Source organism: Euwallacea fornicatus, chromosome 15 (genome assembly GCF_040115645.1).
Source record: "Euwallacea fornicatus isolate EFF26 chromosome 15, ASM4011564v1, whole genome shotgun sequence".
NCBI lineage: Eukaryota > Metazoa > Arthropoda > Insecta > Coleoptera > Curculionidae > Euwallacea > Euwallacea fornicatus.
Window position 1 is genome coordinate 681,470 of NC_089555.1, and position 22,405 is coordinate 703,874.

Sequence of the window (22,405 nt, forward strand, 5' to 3'; positions counted from 1 at the left end):
GTATAATCAGCTAGTCGAACGCTGTTTTGTGGTGGAGTCTATTCTTTGACTCGTGCTTCCGGAGGGCGGGAATCAGCAACCCCTAATTTGCTTTCGTTCAAAACTTGTTTCCGCAATAGTTAATTTCAAAAAAACCTTTTTTTTATAGTAGACGTTGCTTTAAAAATTACATTTTTCCACACAACGGACAGTTTTGCGTGGAAAAAAGTGAAAATAGTTTTTCTTCCCCTGTTAATCATCTTTTCGTTACCGGTTTTTTATGTGTGGCCTGTTAGTGTTGTCAACAAAATCATTCGGATTGCGTCTGTCTTACCTCTCTGTAGTCTAGGTCTGAGAGGTCGAACCAATATGTAAATATCGCTAACCTTCAGAAAGGAATGCCGGATCTCAATGCTTATTCCTATAACTGTAGTCAATCCTGTCGAATGCATATTCTATCAATTTATGTGACAATATTCATATCTCAGTGAGTTGTTTACAAATATTTTATAATAATAGATCCAATCGCGATTTGTTAAACAACGAAAGGTCAGGAAAGCACCAGTATGACGAACATCTATTGTGTTTATTAGCAACCGGTGGCGCAAAATGGTTAATAAGGGAAGAAAAACTATTTTTATTTGTTCCACGTGAACTGTTGGATGTGTGATATTAAAAAAAAAGTTCTGTTGAAATCGGTTGCTACAGGAAAAAATTCTGGAAGAAATAAAATTAGGGGTTGCTGGGTGCCGCCCTCGGAAAACGCGAGTCGAAGAATAGTTCCCACCACACAATAGCGTCCGACTGGCTGATAACTTGTACCAAAATTGAAATTTCTAAGTGTGACGGTTCAAAAACAAAAAAAAAAGAAAAAACCCTTATTTTCTGCTATTTTGAGACTCCAATATCTCGCCAGGAAGCGCCCAAATTGAAAAATTTTATACGAAAACTCCCCCCTAAAACTGCTAGCGGATTCCCTTGTTAAAAGATCTGAACATCATTCCGGAACACCCTGTACAAGGCGATAAATCCACGAATACTTCACGAAATTTTGGTCATTTCGTCTCTGAGACGTGTTTAAAATTTAATTTATTGCTCATCCTAATTTACATCAAGTGCCCACTATCTGAATTGGATATGCCTGCGTTTGTTGCATAGTTGAAGTGCTAATTGCGGAAATTAAGAGAGACATATGAAGCCAGAAATTGACCGCAACTAATCCAGAAATTCCGTTGGCCATATTTTTCTAAAGTTAACCTGCACGTTTTAGTTCAATAAACAAGCGACCGCTCTGAAACTGGGTTTGATACGCCTCTGTTTATGACATAATTGAAGCGCCAATTTAAGAGATTTATGGCGACGTATCAGGCAACAAGCATGCGCAAACTCATTTTTAAAAAAGGTCTGTTTTTTACTACCAGAGATTTAAATACGACGATTTGCTATCTAATATCTAAATGGATGCAGATTTGACTCCTGAGAGGCTGGACTTGATACGCCTCAATCTTCAGCGTATTTAAAGCCATTTTTCAACACACCTAGAAAGCCGCAAACCTGCCAATCCTCGTTCGCAAAATTTTATTATTTCATGTCTCAGATTTTTTCTGAATTCTTACTTAAGCCGCCTTCAAGGGTTCCCCATTTGCAACCCTTGCAGTTACGCCCTTAATTTGTAGTGTGTATTTTAAAGAAAAATAATTTCCTGACAATCCGCAGTGTCTGGCAATTCTTCTGGCCGATATCGAACTTCTCAGTGGCGTACCGAGCGATGAAACATTTCGTTGAACGGTTATTCTACACTTTCCCTCCTCGCAGAGACGACCCTGAGTTTCGATACGTTAACGAAATTTAACTTCAGATGCTTAGGCTCATGTGGCCATTGTTCTAGTTGTAATCGAGATGCCCAATGGCGTATCGAGTGGTGGAAAATTTCGTTAAAAGCTTTGCAACCCCGCAACAAGGGTAATACGTATGGTTCCACATCTGCAGTCGTTGCAGGAAGTGAATAAGCTTTGAGTGTATTTAACGCAGATAATATTGCTAATGCAGCAGGAAGTCAATTAGCATCACGATGCACTGCCCGATCAATTGGCATTCTGCCTTTCTGGCAGGGACAAACACCACCCGGTTTTCCCACATTTAGCAAGTTTAGTTTTCCGTTTTCGTAATTAAATCTAAGCGTCATGAGAATAAGGGCTTTAAATGGACCCATGCAGTCATCGATCGAGCCCTCGAAACTCAAAGACCGCCTCTGGTCGGCATAGAAATCGGCAAAGCACTGACGCACCACTCGACAAATAATTAAGAGTCAAGTTTTTTTCGAAATGATTTAGACTTAACGACGTACGTTTATATAATTGTGAGAGGCAGAGAAGATCAAAGGGCAGCAGGCAAAAGGGTAAAGTACCCGCACAGCTATAGACGACAAATAAACATGAAACGAGTAAGAAGAAAATTGTACGGGCGACTCGTCTACATAGTGGAGAACTCGAGGATTTCTGATGTATTTCTTTTATGAGAGACTTTTAGGTGCTTTGCGAACCGTTATGAAATTGTAACATTACGTAACTTTTAGGTTGTCAAGGAAAAGGCCGAATGGAAGTCGCTGGATGGCGGCTTTGACCGCTGAAGATGAAAGAAACGCGACGGATGGGAATTAAGCTCTAGAAGGAGCACTGAATTTCTATTGAATACCAAGGTAATGTTCGTTTAATTACTGTGAGAACACGGCGATTTGTAAATGTGCATCCAATTATTTTGACGTTATTGGTCATTAGGTAGTCGATAGTGGCTTTTCACTGCGTCTATAAAGTTCCAAGTTTTTGAACAAATGGATCACTTAAAAGTAGTTTTCAGGTAATTTCCCTCACCGAGCTGCTATCAATCTCGTCAAATGTTCATCCACTTCACCACTTCCACTAGAACTCCCCGCCTTCCCGTGTAGTTGCACAAAGTAAAATGACCTTTTTTCGGTGTACTTTACCTCCCCCTTCCCAATCACTTGTCCATATCCGGTCATGCTAAAATTATCTTTTCTATCTGACGTAGTGTTTCCAAGATGTCAATAAATTTCGACGCCTCAAATTGGACTCTCCTTTTCCATAGAAATTATCTTTTCGGTAAAATTGCCGGGATATCGATACATTAACCGTAAGCGATGAAAATCGGCCAAAGAAGACAGTAACAGAGAAGTTGAAAAATCTGGAAAAATTTACCTTTTTTATTATTATTATTTTTTTTTTTTGCAAAATCTTGGACGAGCCTGAGGAGCTGGAAGTGAAAAAACGATTTTCGGTTAGTGGCTCTTCGAATTATAAACCAAAAATCAGATCCTTTTTAAACCGAAATTGTAAAGATTAATTACTAGTTCGCGAAATAACCAAAACACACAGAATTAACCTGAATTAAAGGGGGAGTTTTCGTAACTTTTGAGCTAAAGGAAGCCAACTAACAAGAAGCTTAAAACAAGGAACCCAAATGGCCCTCGACCCATTCATTGCTCGAAAACCTGCAATAATAATTGTTTTTTGACATCGAAACACGGTTAAACTTAATAAGAGAAAGAGGCGCGCGCAACCTAAACTAGCCTAAAAATAAATGCACTATATAGATATTTTTAAGAATTTTTAAGTTCCCGAAAAAAACATCCCGAACTTAAAAAGGGAAAATGCCACGAGGTTTGTTGTATTGTGAATATTCGATTTCAAGCAAAAAGTAATTGGTTAACTATTTCAGATAACCGACTAAATTAAACTTCAAGTAACCTGAATTTACCTTGACTAGAGAACTATTTTCACAACTTTTGAAGTTCAGAAACTCCACCTAAAATGTGTTTAAAGGCGGCAACTAAAAGTCACCTGAACGAATTCAATATTGATTTTTTTGTTACAAGAAACCCGGTTAATTATGTGTAAAATAGGTGGATTTAAAATTTTGGCAAAGCTATCAGAAGGTTGAAAAAAGCGGACTAACCTGGATTCAGTCCGATGAAAGTTAGCAAGAAAAGAAACAAAACCTCATGCTCCTGGACTAACCCTAAAATTGATTATTTGTATCGCCACATTTAGATATGCAAAACAAGCATTAACCTTATAAAAAAATCAAATAAAAAAAACGACTTAAGGATACATAAACTAATGTAAAAGAAACGTGAAAAGAAACTAAAACAAAATTAATAGAAAAAATATTAAAACGAATCGACTAGAAAAACATAAATATTTCAAAGTGGACACAAATTAACTTAAAACAACAAAAACAAAACTAACCTGAATTAAGTTAAAAGAACAGAAGTAAAACAGAATAAACTTAATAAATTAAAGAAGTTGCCCATAGTTCCTCGATGCGAATAAGTTATCTAGTTCTGAGGAGAAATGAAGGAGGAGAAATTACAATAACTCAAACTAAGATTAAAGAGAAATTGTGAAATTAACCCGGATATTTTTTCAAACATCAGTTCCAGATATCCAGAATGCAAAAGATGATTGGTATGCCTTAACAAGTGATTAAGGGGTTACAAATTGTCCTAAATCTAGTTTTGATTTGAGAAGAAAATTCTGATTGATATCATAAAAAAGACCTGACAATTCCAGTTAAACCTAGAGGACATGAGGCATGCACGGACGTATGAAATTCAAGAGTTTGGGTTTGAATTGCTCACATTTCTCTTCGAGCCCAATTCAGGATTTTCACTTTTTTCATGTGCAGAATATCAACTTTTCCAAGACTTTGAGGCCAAATTTCTTTTCTCTCATCTTCATTGGATATAACGCGGCAACATCAAAAAGCAGGATTTAAATATTTGAAAAAACTGCGGTTGTCTTGAGAACGGGTGAAGATCGCACAAATTTTTCTCCCTTATTTACTTAAATTTCCTTGTAAAATTCTTTAAAACGCCTCTTGAAGCTTCTATATGGTCTCCACATAAATTTAGTACAAATAAATAGGTTTTTCCTAGATTTGGCATGACATTCTTTTGGGATTACTGTAGAATACTCTTCAATCACATCTAATCAAGATTGGTTTTTTATTACGTACGAAACCAAGGTTTATACAGTATCGTTAAAGATGTCATGCAGATGCGAATTTTCCCAAATTTTCACCCAATTTTGGAAAACGCGAAAAAATTAATTATTTTGATGTGACATCACTTGAATCTAAATTGATTCAACGCCGTCACTATTTTTTATGATTTTTTTTAATTTAGGAAAGACTTTCAAAGTGACGTTACTCATTCGCAATTACAATTTTCGAAATTTTGAAAATTGAAGAGATGAACTTTTCCCAGATGATGTCAACAGGATATTTGCTACGCAGATTTTTTTCATTTAAGTTTTTTTTGTAATTGTCCACCCTTATAAGAAAAATTGTATACGACGACGTCACTCAGATGCGAATTTATATACACCTCAAGACAATTTTGCAAAAGAGATGTCGGTTGATTTCGATTTTTTGCAAAAACGAACGAGTACTGGAACCTCAGAAATTGCTGCTTTATTTATAACTTACTTTTAGACTATAAAAACAAACATAATTTTCCTTCGCAACTCTGACGGTTTTTGAAATATTTATTTGAAATTTTGGGAACGTAATGTATGAATGATAAAGATTCCCATGATATAATGTGTATTGTTGTTGATACAAGTTTATGCGATAGTTTACGCAAGCATAAAAAAAAAGCTTGAAGTGATGATGTAAATGTATATCAATCACCCTATAGGTTTTCCCCCTCAAAACCTAGGAAGCTCTCAAATTCGGCCAATTCTGGATAAACTGTTAATATTGTAATCAAATTTTCTATCTCAAAAACGAAACACCTCACCTCTGATATTTTTCGCACTATTTATGACACCTCTCGTATGTTAACTTGCAGTATAATAGTACGTTAATGTCATATACCTCACATGTAATTGCTGTATTAGGTCTTAAACAATAATATGTACCTCTCGGGCCAATCTAAAAACGGACTACGCTCCATTTAGACCAATCAACCATCATCATACAGGGTGGCACAAAAACGTCGAAGCCACCGTCGGAAAGTTAGTTTCTTCTGTGGCTAAAATTCGAATTACCGCGGCGGGAAAACAAAAGGAAAACGCATCCGGCCAGCGCGAACTATACTTGATTAAATCGCGGGCGTGCACCAATTCCGCTTGATTTGACGAATTTAATTTCGCGTTTGCTCGAATGATCTTTCGGCCTAGTCAAGCACGTGTCCCCAAGATCAGCCCCGATGAAACTTATGCTGCTGAGCCACGCGAAGTGTACAGAAGACTGGCTTTACCATCATGTCAGTCTGTTGTTCAAGGGTGACTTCATCCTAGGTACACAAGGGAGGGCCTTAAAAATGGACACGCCCACATCGAACAGTCACGGACAGCTAAAGCCACAGCTACAGCACTCTTACAATTCTCCGAGATACCGGATGCACAAGGCCCAACTCTTTTGACACATGTCAGTTTTGTCTTCTATTAAAACAACTGTAGAACAATGTCATTTGTCACTGTTTGAGGTCTACTATAGGAAAAGACGGTCTTGGTGCAAAGCGCCACTGCCTTCGGTGTCCCGACAAAGACTGAAGATTGACCATTTGACCATAATATGGGTGATTTCTGGGCTAAAGGTGTTGAAAACTAGTAAAATGCAATCAAGAGGCGTACCGAGGGAATCGAGTGTTACTTTCGCCTGAATGGTCGCGTAAATCTGTGAATTCGATTGGCCGAGGGAGCGGCGCCATTGTTCGAACGTATCGCCACGACGGCGCATTCGAGCGCGACGCTTTTCCAACGTTCCGACGCTGATGTCGCGGCGGCGACACTTCCGTCCCGACGCCTGAAACTTCACGACGTTTCGCCAACAGAAAAAATCACAGTTTTGTGTCAGCCTGCCCGTACAGTTTACTTGGGGAGTGCCATATTGTAGTTCGGTGCGTTCAAGTTCACATTTTTGCTCAGTTTTACAACTGTGGGAGCCGAATTTGTTATCGTGCTTTTAACTGTATCATTAAGTTGTGCAGTTAAACTTGACAGCACTAATGTAACAATTTGGCTCCAAAACATGTATGTGCCGGTTATTTTCTTCCTTCCTTCCAACCAGATTTAGTTAAGTTCGATTATTTTCTGACATATTTAATTCATAGAAATTCTACAGTGAATACCTTGTTTTCGGACGTACATACAGAGCTTAGGTAATATTGAAAAAACTCATAAATCACGAACGTCGTGTTTCTCAAAAACTTTGGGGCAAAAACGCTCGACTTTATGGCGGTCGAATCCAAAGAAGTTTCACAAAATGATGATGAATGATGGAAAAGACGATGTCGCTTCCATGTTTTAGGACCAATGAAACTGCCATGAACTGTCGTGAACAACAATCGTCGGAACTGTATGCGCACATTAAAACTTCTAAAGGTCAACTAGAAGCGACTTCGGCGTCAGTTTGGCTGGCATTTGCCACTTCAAAATTGGTATATTTTTCCTAGTTTTGGCCATGGACGTAAACAAAGGTTAAACATACCAATTTAAAGCACCCAACGCATACGACTCACCAGCTGAAATCACCTCAGACTTCTTTAAAACGGCCCAACTAACTAACTCGCGAGTTTTCTAACATTCTTTAAAATGGACATTTCTGATGAGTGCAATTCTTAAGCATTCACTTAGTCTGCGGGGACCTCCTTGACCTTTTCTCGATAACGGTCGGAACCGCATAGATAATATTTATAACATTTTTTCAACAATTCGTATCTCAAAAACTGAGCAAGGAACCTTCCATGAATTCCTAAGACGTGCAATTACTTTCAATACCCAACAACTTCTGTAGAAGAAAGGTATTTTTCGACGCTTTTGAAGAGACAAAGGAAATTTGAAGTTTAGGAAAATTGGTTCCTGTTGGAAGTCAATGGATACAATTCTTGTTACTAAGAATTATTCAGTTTTGAAAATTATTCAAAGAATGGCAAAGTTGGAAAAACCGCATCTGGGTGACGTTCTTTTAATGCAGTTTCTTTCCCATATCTGAAAATTACATTATACGTTATGAAAATTTGCATGATACACTACCACACGCCTGTGTAATCTGCAATGTAGCTTAAGCTACATTTGCAGGGCTCTAGAACCTTATTTGCGGTGCCTACGTGGGTTCAGTATATACAGAATAACTTTATCCGATGGTTAATGAAACGATCTCGAAACCTAGTAGGAATACATGTACAGTTGCTTATATGAGGAAATAATTACAGTTTTAGTTTAATGATTTTCATGTGACTGATATGGATTTTTGTAAGAGCCTCCACAGGCTAATTCTTAAGAAATTTTCTTCCTGCCTCAAAGTCCACTGTATCCTTAAGGACCTCGCAGGTGTCCAGGAATGTATCCCTGCACGTTCTTACTGTCGGAAATTTCTTCACCGCAAAAGCGAAGCAAATTTTTCATCAAGGAGGTTCTTACCATTTTACAAAAACCATCCCTGAAGTAGTACTCATCAACTTTGATCTGTATAGGCTGCAAACTCGATTTTGATATGTGAAAGAAATCAACTGACGGTTTCTTTCAATATCGCCACATGTTTTCTTCTGAAATTGTATAAATGAACGTCATCTTGTGGATTGAACACTGGTTTTATTGTCTGACCCAATTTCTAGCCTTTAAATGACCATCCGTTGCAGCTAGATCACCATGATTTATTAGGCTTTCGTCGCGACGTCCGATTGAAATTCTTTTCTTTTTTTTTTTTTTAATTTCTTGGAATTGGTTCGAACATCAACCCAAATCCATTATCAATCCTTCTTAAAACATTTTTTTAAACGTAGCCGTTCTTCGACGGGAATTTGTGTCGCTCCGGATAAGACGAATTGCGGCTTTTGCCGGTAATATTCTCATTTGCCACCACTGGCCAATGTTAAAATTCATCAAGACCTACGGAATCGTCCTCGTTTATTGTACCGACTTGGACGAAGGTGACAGCTATGACATTGATCATGCGACCCTCAGTAGACAACTGCAGGCCCTGGATGAAGTTGAGACGTACGCTGTCTTTTTTTCTATCAACGTACAAGCATGCATCAGAAAAGAATGGTTATATGCCGCTGGGCAGCTGACGTTATGGTTGAGTCAGAAGTATGGTGGCAAATGGCGGTTTAAAGCGACAAAATTGAAAATTAAAGATGTGGCATCTTAATAAATACAGAATTCGGAAGGTTATTTTACTGCGGGACGAAATCGAGATTAAGGTGTTGAATCTTTAATGCTAAAGGCTATAGAGATCTCTTTAGCTACTCGCCTGAACGTCTTCTCTTGCTCACTCTACGGGTGCATAAAACCTCGGAAGGGTGGTACCTCGAGGGTGATTTTCGTATACGCCCATGGGCGCCGAAAAAAGCCATCAACTTATTGACGTTTATACGTGGCAGGCAGATTTTAACACTGGATAACGACGTATAAAATTACCTGGTCGCTCGTATCGAAGCCGAGATATAAAAAGATTCAATTTCACCTGTCTTTTGTCAACTTATGTGAAGGGGGTACGGACCTATCAAGATGTAGGTATTTGGAGCGGGTGTCGATTTCTGTTTTCAAGAGACCAACGAATAAACGAGCTCGTATGTGCATAATAAGAAGAGAGGATTAACATAATTTACGAAATAGCGTAACTCAATCAAAAACTAATTTAGGTGCCACGTGATTTTAAATGCGGCAGATATAGAGCAAATGGCTAGAGCCTCATATATTAAGTAAGTAAATTAAAATCCGACATGCTTCACTTATTTTAAACTCGATTGTCTTCCTGAAATTTCGAGAGATTGATATCAGGAATGGGGGCAAAGTTGGGAAGAAGATGCCGCCAGCGATGGCAAACTTAAATGAGATCAAAACAAATGTGAGGGATAACGCTTTTAGGTGCAATTTTGCACATTTTTCTAATGCAGCAATAACAATATTACGTCGTGATCCTCCCCTCGGTAGCGTCTGTCCCCCCCGATTGAGACCTCTTTCATTGTGCTCTGTGATGATTAGGAGTATTTTAAAAGAAGTCTTTCACTGTTACCGGCAATTACTTTTGGCACAATGCTCACAATAGACTGCATAAAACCCATTTTAACCTGAGATAGCTATCAAAGGTAAGCTGCCGCTGTATGCCATCAATACCCTTATTGGCCCGATGTTTTGCTCTTCATGTTGCCGAATGTGAAAAATGCGTTTACAGTTACTGTAAGAGGATACTATGTTGGGCCACCCATAGCCATCCATAGTGAATTTCGGTGGTTTACTGGTCGTACAGCGTGTAAGTAAGTCGATATTCACTTGGCTGTACATGTTTTCAATTATACAAATTAATTTGGCATAGATCGATGTCCGAGATAAACGGTCTGTTTGATACGGCGCTCCTTTGAGCTTCATTCATGGGCTTTTTCTTTTGCGGGCGATCTAGATTGGTATCTGTCCAAATACAAAGATACTTTTCTTTTAATTGACGACGTTATTTGTATCCGTTGGATTAGTGACATCGACGCAGAAGAGAAAGACACACATCCACTTAGTATGCATGACGTCCGATCATCGAAACAAGATTAAGTGTAACAGCATTAAAATTTGCCTTCGATACTTATGCGCGATGATAAAATCGCCCCTATTCATTAAGGCAATAGAAAATGATTCGTTGCGAATAATGTCAACACAAAAGAATCCCTCCGGTTGGGGTGTCGGACCCCAAGTTACGCCGATCTTGATTACGCAACAAATAAGGGGCTAACAGTTTGGGTCATGCACTCTTACGTCTATTCATGATCGATATTAACAAGATCTATTACACCGTCATTATTGAATTGGTACACAAACATGTGGACACTGGGACGAATTCGCAATGGCTTAATTGGATTACTCCTGTCGATTTGTCGCCGGCTCTTAATTGCCCTCTTGGACCTCCGCATGGTCTCAGAGATACACCTTCTCATAAATAAAAAATCAAACATCCATTATGGCAAGAAGTGTCATCTAATCTGCTAATGACCACCAATCTCGATTAGATTCGAAAAATGTGTGATACAAAATCGTTGAATAGAGCGATAATTTTCAATAGTACACTCCGTTGTAATTTGTGCTTGGATGAGGCAAAAGTCGGTAGCTTTCTTCTGATGATGGTGGCGATCAAAGTCGGCACAGAGGATGAAAGGATGCTGACTGTTCATATTCTTTCGAGCATCTAGAAGCGGTATTACTTTTCAAACGGGCATATTATGAAACTGGGAAGTATTATCAGGCCTTGTCATTCATAGCTGCAGTCAAATAGACGAGGAGCGCCCATTCAACGTGGGGCAAAAAACAGCAGAAAAACTTATGTTTCTGAAGGTGGATGGTTAAAAAGTCCATTGATTATTTCCCGTGTAAGTCACAGAGCTGAACTCCTGCCTAGCGCGCCGCAATTCGTGCTATAATTAGTAAGCAAAATTCCGGATTTGCAAACGACATTTCACCCTACAAAATCACATTGGAGGTAGGCCGATCTTGGGAGAAGTTTCAATTTAAAAACAAAAAATTGTCGGGCGTTTCTCCCGTAGTTGCCCTAGCCAGATCTCTGCCTGGTGCGCCCCTGCCTGTTTATAAATTTGAAAATTTGTAGAAAACTTCGTAGACCCCCGCCTCCCCCTCACTCCACACGTAAAATATAGAGCGTGTTAGCGATTCGACTGTCGGTAGTTTTCGCCATGGATTCTGGTCGCAATGTGCTCCAGATGTAAATTAGATGCTGCGTCTGAAGAAACGTCGCCCTCCTACAGGATCTTCCCTTATACCTAGGACCAAAAAAATGTAACAAAAAAACCCTATCGGCGGTCCCTTTAATGTGTGCGAGAAATACTAGATAACCATCATTGCCTATGTGTCTGTAAAAAAGTTATATTATCTTATATGAACTACGAATAATAGTCGGTGCCTTTGAGTCTTAAAAGTTCCTTGTAGAAGAATAAAAATTGTAGTAAGCTTAAGAAAGGACCAGCTTTTTACATTACGAGGCTTAGAGGAAACACAGGTATCGAGCCGAGCCAATATTGTGGCTTCGGGGTTTAGAAAAGATTGGCTCGACTTATATCTTCGTATTATTATGCCGACCTTTTTCTTCCCAGATATGGATACCGATATTTTATTTTCCTTTTTTTTTGGGTGACTTGTTTTATTGTTACTTATTTCGACTTGTGCTTCCAATCTTACTCCTCATAATGCATGGGCTTTCATGTCTAGCCAAAGCTCGAAACAAAAAACTTTTGTTCCACGGGAAAATATTACTTAGAAATGAAAATAATGTCAACAATACGAGACTTCATTTCAAACAGGGTTTTATATTATTGTATCTTTCCTTTATTCTCCCCCTTTTGCAGATATTTCAATATTCTCTCGGTGAACAAAGAGCTTTGTTGTCGTTGGGGAAAAAAAACGCCCGTGTGGGTTAAAAATTTAAAAATTGCTACGCTTTTCTAGAGCCAAAAATGGGATCAGATTTTTTGGTTGATACAACCCAGATTTTGTCCCCATTAAACGGCTTATGGACAGTCCCAAGATAACATCGCCTGTCACTGACACCAAAACTAAATTGGGGATCAAGCAATTATGTTATATTTAACAATATTTTTCTCATTATCTTAACATGGCTAAATGTACCGGGCGGCTGTCGATTCATTAAGGCTGTTCCCTTCTCTGAGAATATGATGGATCGCCCCTTTTTATCGAGATGTAGAGTTTCTTTCGACTTGCTTGGTATAACAATCAAAGAGAGCGCGAGATGGCTGGTGGTCCCTCCTTACGTGCCCGTAGAACGGTCTTTAATCGGGAGATAATTAAATATTAAAAGTAATTTCATTATGTGCGTCCACTAAAGTCAAACAAATCCTGTATATTTTATTCGAATTTAATTATAAAAACTAACAAAATGAAACAACTCATTTTGACTAGGTATACAAATGAGGAAAAAGTAGGCAAGCTTCAACTGCACACAACCCATGAAATTTAATTAACTTGATAAACACACACGAAGTCATAAATAGGAAATTGTATGAAATTCACGCAACAATATTGCAAATTTGTTTTATTATTGTTTTGTTATAATTTTGCGAGTTAATTTTCGGAAATACGCATTACAAGTGGGAAGATAATGATATGGTTAACGCACCATTTATCAAAACGAGCATCAATCGATTGCCGGGCTAATACCGTGGAAAAATTGGAAACTCGGGACTTAAATCGCGGTTTGGCAACGTCGAAGCAGAACTGACAAGACCTGACAGTTAAATCAGCGGCGCTGCGTTGTTGGATTGTGTAGCGTCTACGTCAAATTCATTATATCAATAACTCGCAACGTGATCAGGTCAGCAGGCCTAATGAATCTGCCGACGTCTTAAAAGAATTGAGAATTCATAGCAGCTAGGGGCGACTAAGTGAGATGAATAGGGGGTCGACCTCACAATTTTCAAGAAAGTTTGAGAAGATGTGACGACGGCTGATTGAGATCAAATGAGGGTTCCTGTGTTGCCGGATTGATTTTTTGTATCAAACACTTTCTGAGATCTTGATTATAAAAACTAGGCATAAATGTTGAATATTAAGGTACATTTAAGTACTTAATTCTATAACTTCCATCGCATAGTACAGGGTGCCGTCCATATACACTCCCCTCCATAACTCTTTAATTTCTATTTTGAAAAAATGTTTAAGCAGCTAATGAATTTATTCAAGACATACCTCTGATATTTCAACGCCTATTTAAGGTTTCGTGTAATCAGCACCTTTCATAAAATAACATTTACAACGGGATACCGTGCATACCATATTTCTTGGTGTTAAGAGGGCGCACAGTGACCCAAAAGAACTTTAATTTACTATTGACAATGAGTCGTTTTACTGGGAACCCTGCACCCCTTCTTGAGCCTAAATCAGTTGATGAAGCATCAAAGCTACAAAATATTTGTTGACTATGCCAAGTCAACAACCTTAAACAAACCTGCTAAAGGTTTAGCACCTTCTTTAAAAGGTGTTTGCAAGCTTAGGAACCAACTGGTGGATTTTAAATAAGAATTTCTAAGTAGGTAAACCATAACTGACCGCAGTTTACCACCCAGTAACAAGCTTTCAAGGCAGATTCGTCCATTTCACTCCTTTTGTAAGTAGATTTCATGGTAATTAGGAAGGGACCTCCCTCGGACTTTCTTTAATTGATCTCCCGGATTATATTCCTCATCTCGAGTGAAAATACCTGCGTTTGACCCCCACGGCGAACGTCAGCGGCGGCACGTTTGATTGACATTGAAATTAGCCAGCCGGAAGATTGGTCAGACCTAAATAGCAGTTATAAAACTAACCGGAGTAGTGCTACCGTTCGGGAGGATGCCCCCGCAGTGAGTCTATTTGTTTTGCTTCTGTGGGATTGCTGGTGGTGCCCATATACTTACATTCCTTTCATCTTTGGTGGGACCTCGGATTGATCGAAAACGCATTAATAGAAATTCGAGGTGAGAGAATCGTTTTATGTGTATTTATTGATAGAATTTTACGCGTGCCTCTAGTATTAACGACTAGTTTTAAACTCAAGAACAGCCGGCGGCAGGATACTTTTGGTGGCAGCTCGAAAACGGATACACCCATACACGCAACCTCTTGAATTTTGGCTACTACCAATTATTTCTGTCAATATCAATAAAATAAGGGGTTGCGCTGCGTGGAAATACTCTTCCAGATAAAGTTACCAGTACCATATCCCATTGTGTCTACCTAGTAGCCCTTAACAGTGAAAATTTAAGATGCAAACTGTAGCGCGTGGTGCCATCTTCCAGCTTTAATACTTATCAAATCGAAATTTTCCATTAAACTGGGAGGCCAACTCTTCATTGAAGTAGCGAGCTTCGGCTATCGGCCTATAGAGGGCTGTACTAAACCCGCGAAAATTTCAATTTTAATTTTTGTGCTATTAACGAGATTTTAATGAGAGTTTGCTGCCAATATATCTCGTAGAGTTCTGATATGATTTTCTTACGCAAGAAGTTCTCAAAATTTAGGCAATAAATTGCACAATAAATGTTGCATAATTTCATCATGTATTTCTGCTAAAAATCTTGCGGTGATTTTCCTCTATCCCCCGTATAGTTTGACCGATGGTAAATTTGGTTGTGTTTTGTACTGCGACTCCACGAAAGCTGCCGATTCGACAACCTCATTAAAAGTCCGCACCATTGCTAATTATTAGTACAAACGCTTATAAAATTACTAATTCTGGCTGTACTACTGATCGGCACAAAAGTAAACCGCAATTAATTTTGGGTCATTGTCACTTTCGATTTTAATCAGGTGCGCACTTACAGCTAAAGTCGTCACGTTTTGTATAATCACCGAAACAAAGATTTTAGTTGTCATAAAAGTTCTTGGGATGAATCAAAATAATCATTGAACCCCTACCGAAAATCCTAAACAAATTCTACCAAATAAGAACGAACCCGGCAGCAGCCTTCGCGGTTATCACCTTGAATCCATTTCAGTCAAGGCTCTTTATTTGCCATACCTTTGACTTGTACTTTTTGATTTTAGTTGCCGCAGCAGCACCCCGAGCCAAGCAAGTACCCAAGCGGTACCGAAGTGCCAGTACTAGTCAGTCGTGTGTAGAATGTGGGGTCGAGCGCGGCTGCTTGTCCTGCTACTGCTGGGGACCACTTTTGCGACCTGCTATTGTGCCTTAGACGACGAGAGCCAACTGAAGGTCGGAAGGTCCATCGACATCTTCACCAGGTCAGAATACCCCCTCGTTTTCTTCTTACTCCATGCTAATGTGTTTTAAAGGTCGTCGTCTTGTTTGTTTACGTTTATTATTTATTGTCGTTGATTAATTTTCGGTGCGGCGGTCATTGATGCAAATAAGCGGGGTTGAATAACAGAAAATTGTTGGATGGTGGCATAGAAGAGGAATAAAACCAAACAAATAATGAGAAGAAAAGGTGGCTTTATAGGAGGTCAATAATCTCCATGGACCTTTTGCTTGCGGAAATTCTTCAAAACTGGTTCACATACTTTTTGTTCGAGGTTCCGATGGCCTTTGCAGCATTTCACGTAGAGTATACATGATTCCAACTAAACTTAATCAGAAATTCCCCGAAGTACGTCTATTAAGAACCCGCTTACTTAATTTGCTGTAAAAACGTAATATAGTTTTGTTACTGAGCTTTACATGCATCCTATCATAATTAGCAGCTTGATTGCACAAACTAATTGGATATACATCATTGGTAACTTGACCGTAATGATGTCTCTTAAATATTTTCAAGGTTTCTTATGATGTTTGTGCGCGTCTTCAAATCGTTTCGTAACACTTCCTCATGGTTCTCGTTCCATAGAGGAAAACATTTTTTGTAAGCAACTTTAGGGGCCAAGCGATTTCTCTGAATAGGTTTTAATATTTTTGATTTGCCACGAGTTCAAGCCACAAAGGTTATCAAATGTTTGAAGCCTATAACCAAAACCTTTTTTTTCTAATTTTCAAACACTGATGCTAATAAGGAATAAATCTTTGGCTAAGTTAAATAATACGGATAACACATAATCAAAACGTATTCATATTCTTTTTGTCTCAATTTGGTAAAAATCTATAAAATAACTAATTTGTATTAAACGGAGCTAAAAGATTTTAACAATATTAGGTCACCAATATGTTAAGAAAATATATTATGGTTCTTGTCCAATCATATACAAAATGTTCAAAATTACATGCAGTTAAGCATCTCAAAAGTTGCTGGTTCAGGTAATTTTACTATGGCGAATTCATATGCACACAATAATACATCCGCAGACTGATCGTCACTGAAATATGGGGTACTAAAAGTTACTTAGTAAATTTTTATTCTACAGCCACCCATCAAACTTTTTGTAACACGCCACTGACTTTTACGTTTGAAAATTTGAATTTATTGTCAATTTTAAAACTTTTTCCTCTTTTGCGTTTTTCTCGTATCTCTTCCCGTATCGGAGTTATGTGCAAGAGCAATGAAGAAAAAGTTAAAATGGGGTGTGTAAAATTGCGGTAATGTAAATTGCAACTGAATCACTGCAGAAATGATTGATATCGTAATAAAAAGTCTTTCCAGCAACATCAAAATTGCCTAATCCTACTTAGCTAAAGCCCATCCCAACCCGACTTCAGCAAACATTTAATGGTATTTCGCTTGAACTAGAATCGTCAAAACGAGAACACCTCGTTACATAAACCATTTATTTTCATTAAGCAAATTAAATTTCATAATTGCGTAAAGAAGTGCAAGTGTAAGGCGACTTTGACACACTTGTTTTAGCAACAATAATGATTAACTGCTATTGCTTTGATTGTCTGGGTAACCGGTGCGGTCTCACACAATTCATCGAGTTAAGTCTTCAAAGTACACAACACCCAGTGAATGGAAACAATTTCACAACTCTGATACAATTTAACTGTTATTGGCAAATTTCTATTGCAGATTTGGATACCTCAGTCTGAGCATGAAAGTGGTGCCCCGCAACGATTCCGACTGGATATTCAGGGAACCCACCATCGACATTTTCAATGACATGGATAGGTATTCCGTGCAGCCAGAGCGTTCATCCAGGAAGCAACGTCGTGTCTTCGAAGGAGATTTCCACATGGAGTTTTGCGACACCCTGAAGCAATTAGTCCAGGCCTACTTCCGGGATTTTAACTTCGAGCTTCTGGACCAACCGTGGAAAGCCTTCACTTCGAGTTGGAGCGCTGAAACACTGGCCAGGAATTTGGGCATCAACGCCACTTTCGTCACCAAAGATCATTGTTACGTATTAGTGAGACTGTCTCGGTTTCGGGATAGCGTCCGGCTGGGCAGGGTGCCGGAAAGCTATAACGTGGTAGAGCCTGTTAAGGACGAAATCGACAAGATCCAGAAGGGTGATGCGGCGAGTGTGCTGCAATTCATTAAGAAGTTTGGGTCGCATTATATTCAATCATACGTTACCGGAAATTCTCTATATCAGGTGAGGAAGTTATATAAAGAGTTCCGCATGGTTACTTTTAGTCGCATCAAATCAAAGAAATTTGCAATCTCTTGCTCCTGAGATCTATTTTTTGATATTAAATAATTAGTAAATAGAGCTACAAGGAGGCTGCAAAAAAGCTTTTATGTGTTATTAAGTTCGAAGGTTAGCTTGCTCCACCTTCCATATTGCTCGACATTTCTAATGGGTGTTGCCCATTTTGCAAGCATTAATCGATACATCCGGTAAAGTTAAAGATCTGTACCTGTCTATAGAATATCGTTCGCAACAGCAACAATAGCCCGATTATCACACAATAGAAGTGACTTGTATGCGAGCCCAATCTGATGCTATTGTCGGTCTTAGCTCTAAGGATGTTTCTTTACTTTTGGTTTACCTTCGAAAATTGCGTTAAATCGAAAAATAAACGTACTTTCCAAAATTAAAATACGTGAGATGCTAATTACAATTTTCATGGTAGCACGAGTGCGTTAATATAAAATAAAAGATAGCCGATAGACGATTAGTGAGGTAATTAATAGATGTTGCAGTGGAATTGTCTCGAAATAAGCCCAATGTAATAATTTACCACATGACCCTGAAATAGAACTTAACAAGTTTTTCAATGCCTTAAAATCTACCAATCACCCGGTCTCTTTTTATTTCTAAAATATCAGTTTTGTAATTTATCTTGACAAATTATGTATACGCATTTCCTTAATGTAAATATTATATCACAATTTTGCATGGACAATTAATTTAATAAGGCGAATGAAAGTGAAAATTATTATTAAGATTATTGTATGTGATACCTGCATGTGTGCTCGGAATGCTAATACATAAAATTATTTATACGTTATGACTTATTAAGAGAGTTAACAATGGTTAAATTATAATGCAATCCGCCCATCTCTTATGGAAAAACGGAGTTAATCGATCGTGGAGGCATTTGAAATCTTGAAACTTTTCACCATTTTGTTTCCACCATCATATTGAGCTTTTAATGACCGCCAACCTGTATAATTCCAAATTACTATTTATTTTTCCAACCACCCAATAATTAATTTTCTTGCAGGTGTTTGTCTTCAATAAAAGCCGCTATCACCAAATCAAAGACCGGTTGAAAAACCAGGGGATTTCCCATATAAACGAGTCGGAGTTGAACCAATACTTTAGTCCGTGGCAAGCCGCCCATATGGGGTTTATTAAGGTGGCCAGTGGCAACCGGACTGTTGAGAATTGGGCAACGGAAAAGCTGCGTAACAACTACCTAATTTTCACTTATCCATCCTTGCTCAAATCTAAAGGGGATCCCAGGTAAAGGTTCAATTTATTGTGTATCTTAAAAACTGAAAGAGATAACTATAAAATTATGTTCTCGTCATAAGCACCCGAATTCAGACGTGAACTAGAAAGTTTATAATTCACTGATTTTTTAGCGACGCAACAATGCAAATTTCTTCATATAAAAGTCTTGAATGGGCATTAAAAATTGGCCAATTTAGTTAATAACTCTAAGCATAAACCCAATTAAATTTCAATTATTTTCTGGTTCAAATTGCTTTATAATTCCAATTGACAATTCCACAGATTAAAACATGTTTTAGATTGCTTGCCAGACTGAATAATTTACTGAAAAACGAAGCCATCCTAGGAATGGACATGCGATCTTTAGGAGTGGTAATAAATGATCCCATCAAAAAGCAATGGTTCGAGGAAGTACTGGACAATTACTTGAAGCTCTGGGAGAGCAATTTGTAGTCTGAAATGACTTACGCTGTAAGGCCAAGCATAATTACACGATTAAAATAAGTAATCTTCGGTTAAAAAAAAAACAAACACGCGCGTAATGTCGCATATTTAGATTATGTAATAATGTGAAGTGTAGTTCAGGAAGTGCCTATCAGTATACAGATTCCTGTTGGAAATGTGATAAATAATGTGATATATTTATAATGGGGCATATAAATCTGTCAGTATATTTAGTAATTAATTGGACTTAGTTTCTACCTAGTTTTAGAGACATTTATAAAACATAATTTTATTTAGTCTAAATAAACACTTATAACAGTAAATTCAAAAAAGGCAAAAGGGTTTTATTCAAAAATTAATATGTCAGTTCCAATAAATAAAAAAACAAAACAGTCCCCTTGAATGGACAATAAAAATCTAAAAAATAGTATGACAGAATGCGCCTAATCAAATTTACTTGATATGGAAATCTGCACTCCTGCCCGAGTATTTCTCCCCAATTTCTTAGAGTTAACCACCATTATCACCGGTGTTTCAACGCGTACAAGCCTAAACCTAAAGTTCTGCAAAACAATCATTCAAAAACTTAATCTGTCAACAAAAACCACTTACATTTTCTTTATAACTAAAATCTACGTCTGTAACATAGGGTTCAGGAATAGCCACAGAGTCGCCTATAATTACACCTTTTCCATTGGCCAAATTAAATACAGTGGTCACAATCACAGATCCAGTTTTGTCTATCGAACAATAAGTACTGTAAAACTACAATTTCAGAAAAAGAAAATCCCCAAACAACAAAATTACTTACAATGGCACAGTGTCTTCATTGCGCACAGAGCAAATCACCTTCCCCAACACAACTTTTTCCTCATTTAAACCCGGCTTTAGGCTGTCATAAGAAACTTCTAGCAGCTTGGCTTGTTGTCCAGTTGAGGAAGTATAACTGCCACCTCCATAAGGGCCCAGCTGCTTCAAATCTATTGTCTTAAACTTCCATAGTGAATAAAATTGAAGAGACAAAGTAATGTAGGATTACACCTGAACTATTTGCTGAAGTTTTTTGGGTTTTAACTTCCCTTTAGAAACCACCAACTCTTGGACTTCTTGTAAATATTTGAGGAGTTGACTCTCTTTTACTTTAGGGGAGTCCCAGGTTGGATCATAAAGGGAAGATTGATGGAACGTTTCTAGAGCTAATTTAAATTCTTCTTGATACTTGAAGGTCTAAAATTGAATTAGATACTCATGTTCCTTCATTCAAAAATGCCTAAAAATTTATACTTACAATTGCTTTATTATAATGTAAATCAGATGACGTTCTGGTAACTATGTATTTCTCCTAAAATTGCGATGTAGAGGCAAGACTTTTTGGGAAAGAGTTTTTAAAACTACTACCGATTGTGAATAGGCACTCAAACACTGTTTAAGAACACTTGGGTTTTGCTGCACTACAAAGAAATAATACAAATAAGCATTTCCCAATATTGCCCAAGAATTTCCATCTTGTGGATCAAGCTGAACAGCCTCCTTGGCAAAGCTTAACCCTTGCTCCACATTTTTCTGCTTTTCCTCCTGAGATTTGTTGCTTTCCTGCCTAAGTATTATTGACAAATTGCGCAAGGAAATTTTATTTTTTTTCTAAAATTTACACATCAGATGTGCACCACAAAAATAACATTTATTACAACAAACCTCTTTCATAGCTCCCTCAAAACAGCTCTTAGCTTTGACGAAGTCACATATTTTACAATAACATTCTCCCAATTCATTCCAAGCATCAACCAATTTAGGATCTAGTTTTATGGCTTTGGACAATAAAGCCTCAGCTTCCTTGGAATATGTGGGGTACACATTCAAGAGTTTGCCCTTTAAGTAATTATAGCAGGCTTTATTTGCATTAAGGGCCATTTTTTCGTGTTTATTAAAAATTGCCAGGTTTTGAGTTACTAGAGACTCAATGTCTCGGTTCTTATTGATGGCCTGTTCGATACTGTGGGTTTCAAAGTAGGTCTCTTTGTAATTGTAGACTTTGTTGATAATTTCCTGTAAAAGGTAATGGTAAGGAAGGGTGATTTGCTACGGTTTAAAAAGTTATAATTGATGTATTACTAATTAATTTCTTTTTATGACTGTAAGTAAATGTGTATATTAACATAATATAATAATTATGTTCTGCATCTGTTCATTTACTTACCTCCAAAAACTTAATTACATCATCATGGGCTTTAGGACAATTACAACACTTTTCAGGCTCTGATAAACTCATGTTTTTTTGCGGGTTCTTCCACTTTCAAAGAAGTTTTAATTCATTTTTTTGTATTTTCATTTGTAAAAAATATAATTTGGGAAGTTGTAAGTATAAAAAATATGTGAGGTTAGAAAGCAAGACAGATGTATCTTATCTTAAAATTTCAAGATGGCAGCATATGCTTGCCTAGATACTGCTTGCGACAAGTTGTTTGAATTGGTAACTATGGACTACAAAAAGAGGATGAAAAAATGGATATTAACGTTGCCGTTATTTTACAGATGCGGCGCATGCCGAATATTAAGCATTTCTTCAGAACTAGACACTCCTATAAAAATATATTTTAGATCCGAATAATTACTGATTTAATTGAAAAATTGGCAACAACGTATGCACATGCGTGTGCTGAGCTTAGTTCGCGTAA

The 22,405-nt window shown here is 37.8% G+C and overlaps 3 protein-coding genes across 9 annotated transcripts in view; 1 reads left to right on the plus strand and 2 right to left on the minus strand.

The window, feature by feature from the left end:
• toy (twin of eyeless) overlaps positions 1–6,232 on the minus strand; it is a 32,775-nt gene extending 26,543 nt beyond the window's left edge. For all 5 annotated transcript variants that reach the window (XM_066290489.1, XM_066290493.1, XM_066290490.1 and 2 more), the window contains exon 1: positions 5,919–6,232. The gene's annotated coding sequence lies outside the window, so the exon portion shown is untranslated. The remainder of the gene's footprint in view (positions 1–5,918) is intronic.
• An 8,052-nt stretch (positions 6,233–14,284) lies between these two features.
• tsl (torso-like) lies at positions 14,285–19,797 on the plus strand. Of its 3 annotated transcripts, none has more exons than XM_066290496.1 (5): positions 14,285–14,470; positions 15,540–15,737; positions 17,453–17,978; positions 19,054–19,295; positions 19,586–19,797. In XM_066290496.1, exons 2-5 carry the CDS (start codon positions 15,616–15,618, stop codon positions 19,737–19,739), a joined length of 1,044 nt encoding a protein of 347 aa, XP_066146593.1. In that variant the 5' UTR covers positions 14,285–14,470; positions 15,540–15,615; the 3' UTR covers positions 19,740–19,797. The 3 variants fall into 3 exon arrangements, with proteins under 3 accessions (XP_066146593.1, XP_066146594.1, XP_066146592.1); XM_066290497.1 differs by lacking the exon at positions 14,285–14,470 and adding an exon at positions 15,179–15,302; XM_066290495.1 differs by lacking the exon at positions 14,285–14,470 and having other exon boundaries at positions 15,322–15,737.
• Positions 19,798–20,053: 256 nt separating this feature from the next.
• LOC136343638 (tetratricopeptide repeat protein 5-like) lies at positions 20,054–22,371 on the minus strand. The gene is made up of 8 exons (XM_066290494.1): positions 21,928–22,371; positions 21,426–21,776; positions 21,129–21,371; positions 21,019–21,072; positions 20,772–20,957; positions 20,542–20,717; positions 20,343–20,487; positions 20,054–20,293 (listed from the first exon to the last, which is right to left on the minus strand). The coding sequence occupies exons 1-8, from the start codon at positions 21,997–21,999 to the stop codon at positions 20,174–20,176; spliced, it is 1,347 nt and encodes a 448-aa protein (XP_066146591.1). The 5' UTR covers positions 22,000–22,371; the 3' UTR covers positions 20,054–20,173.
• Positions 22,372–22,405: the final 34 nt, after the last annotated feature.

What these genes read in the sequence shown, in the direction of transcription:
- tsl (XM_066290496.1), top strand. Translation starts at nt 15,616, where the DNA reads ATGTGGGGTCGAGCGCGGCTGCTTGTCCTGCTACTGCTGGGGACCACT. An exon ending in CCGGAAATTCTCTATATCAG is followed by an intron (nt 17,979 to 19,053) that starts GTGAGGAAGTTA and finishes ATTTTCTTGCAG; the next exon opens with GTGTTTGTCTTCAATAAAAG. An exon ending in AAATCTAAAGGGGATCCCAG is followed by an intron (nt 19,296 to 19,585) that starts GTAAAGGTTCAA and finishes AACATGTTTTAG; the next exon opens with ATTGCTTGCCAGACTGAATA.
- LOC136343638 (XM_066290494.1), bottom strand. Translation starts at nt 21,999, where the DNA reads ATGAGTTTATCAGAGCCTGAAAAGTGTTGTAATTGTCCTAAAGCCCAT. An exon ending in TGAGTGCCTATTCACAATCG is followed by an intron (nt 21,073 to 21,128) that starts GTAGTAGTTTTA and finishes TCGCAATTTTAG; the next exon opens with GAGAAATACATAGTTACCAG. An exon ending in ATTTTAGTTATAAAGAAAAT is followed by an intron (nt 20,294 to 20,342) that starts GTAAGTGGTTTT and finishes ATTGTTTTGCAG; the next exon opens with AACTTTAGGTTTAGGCTTGT.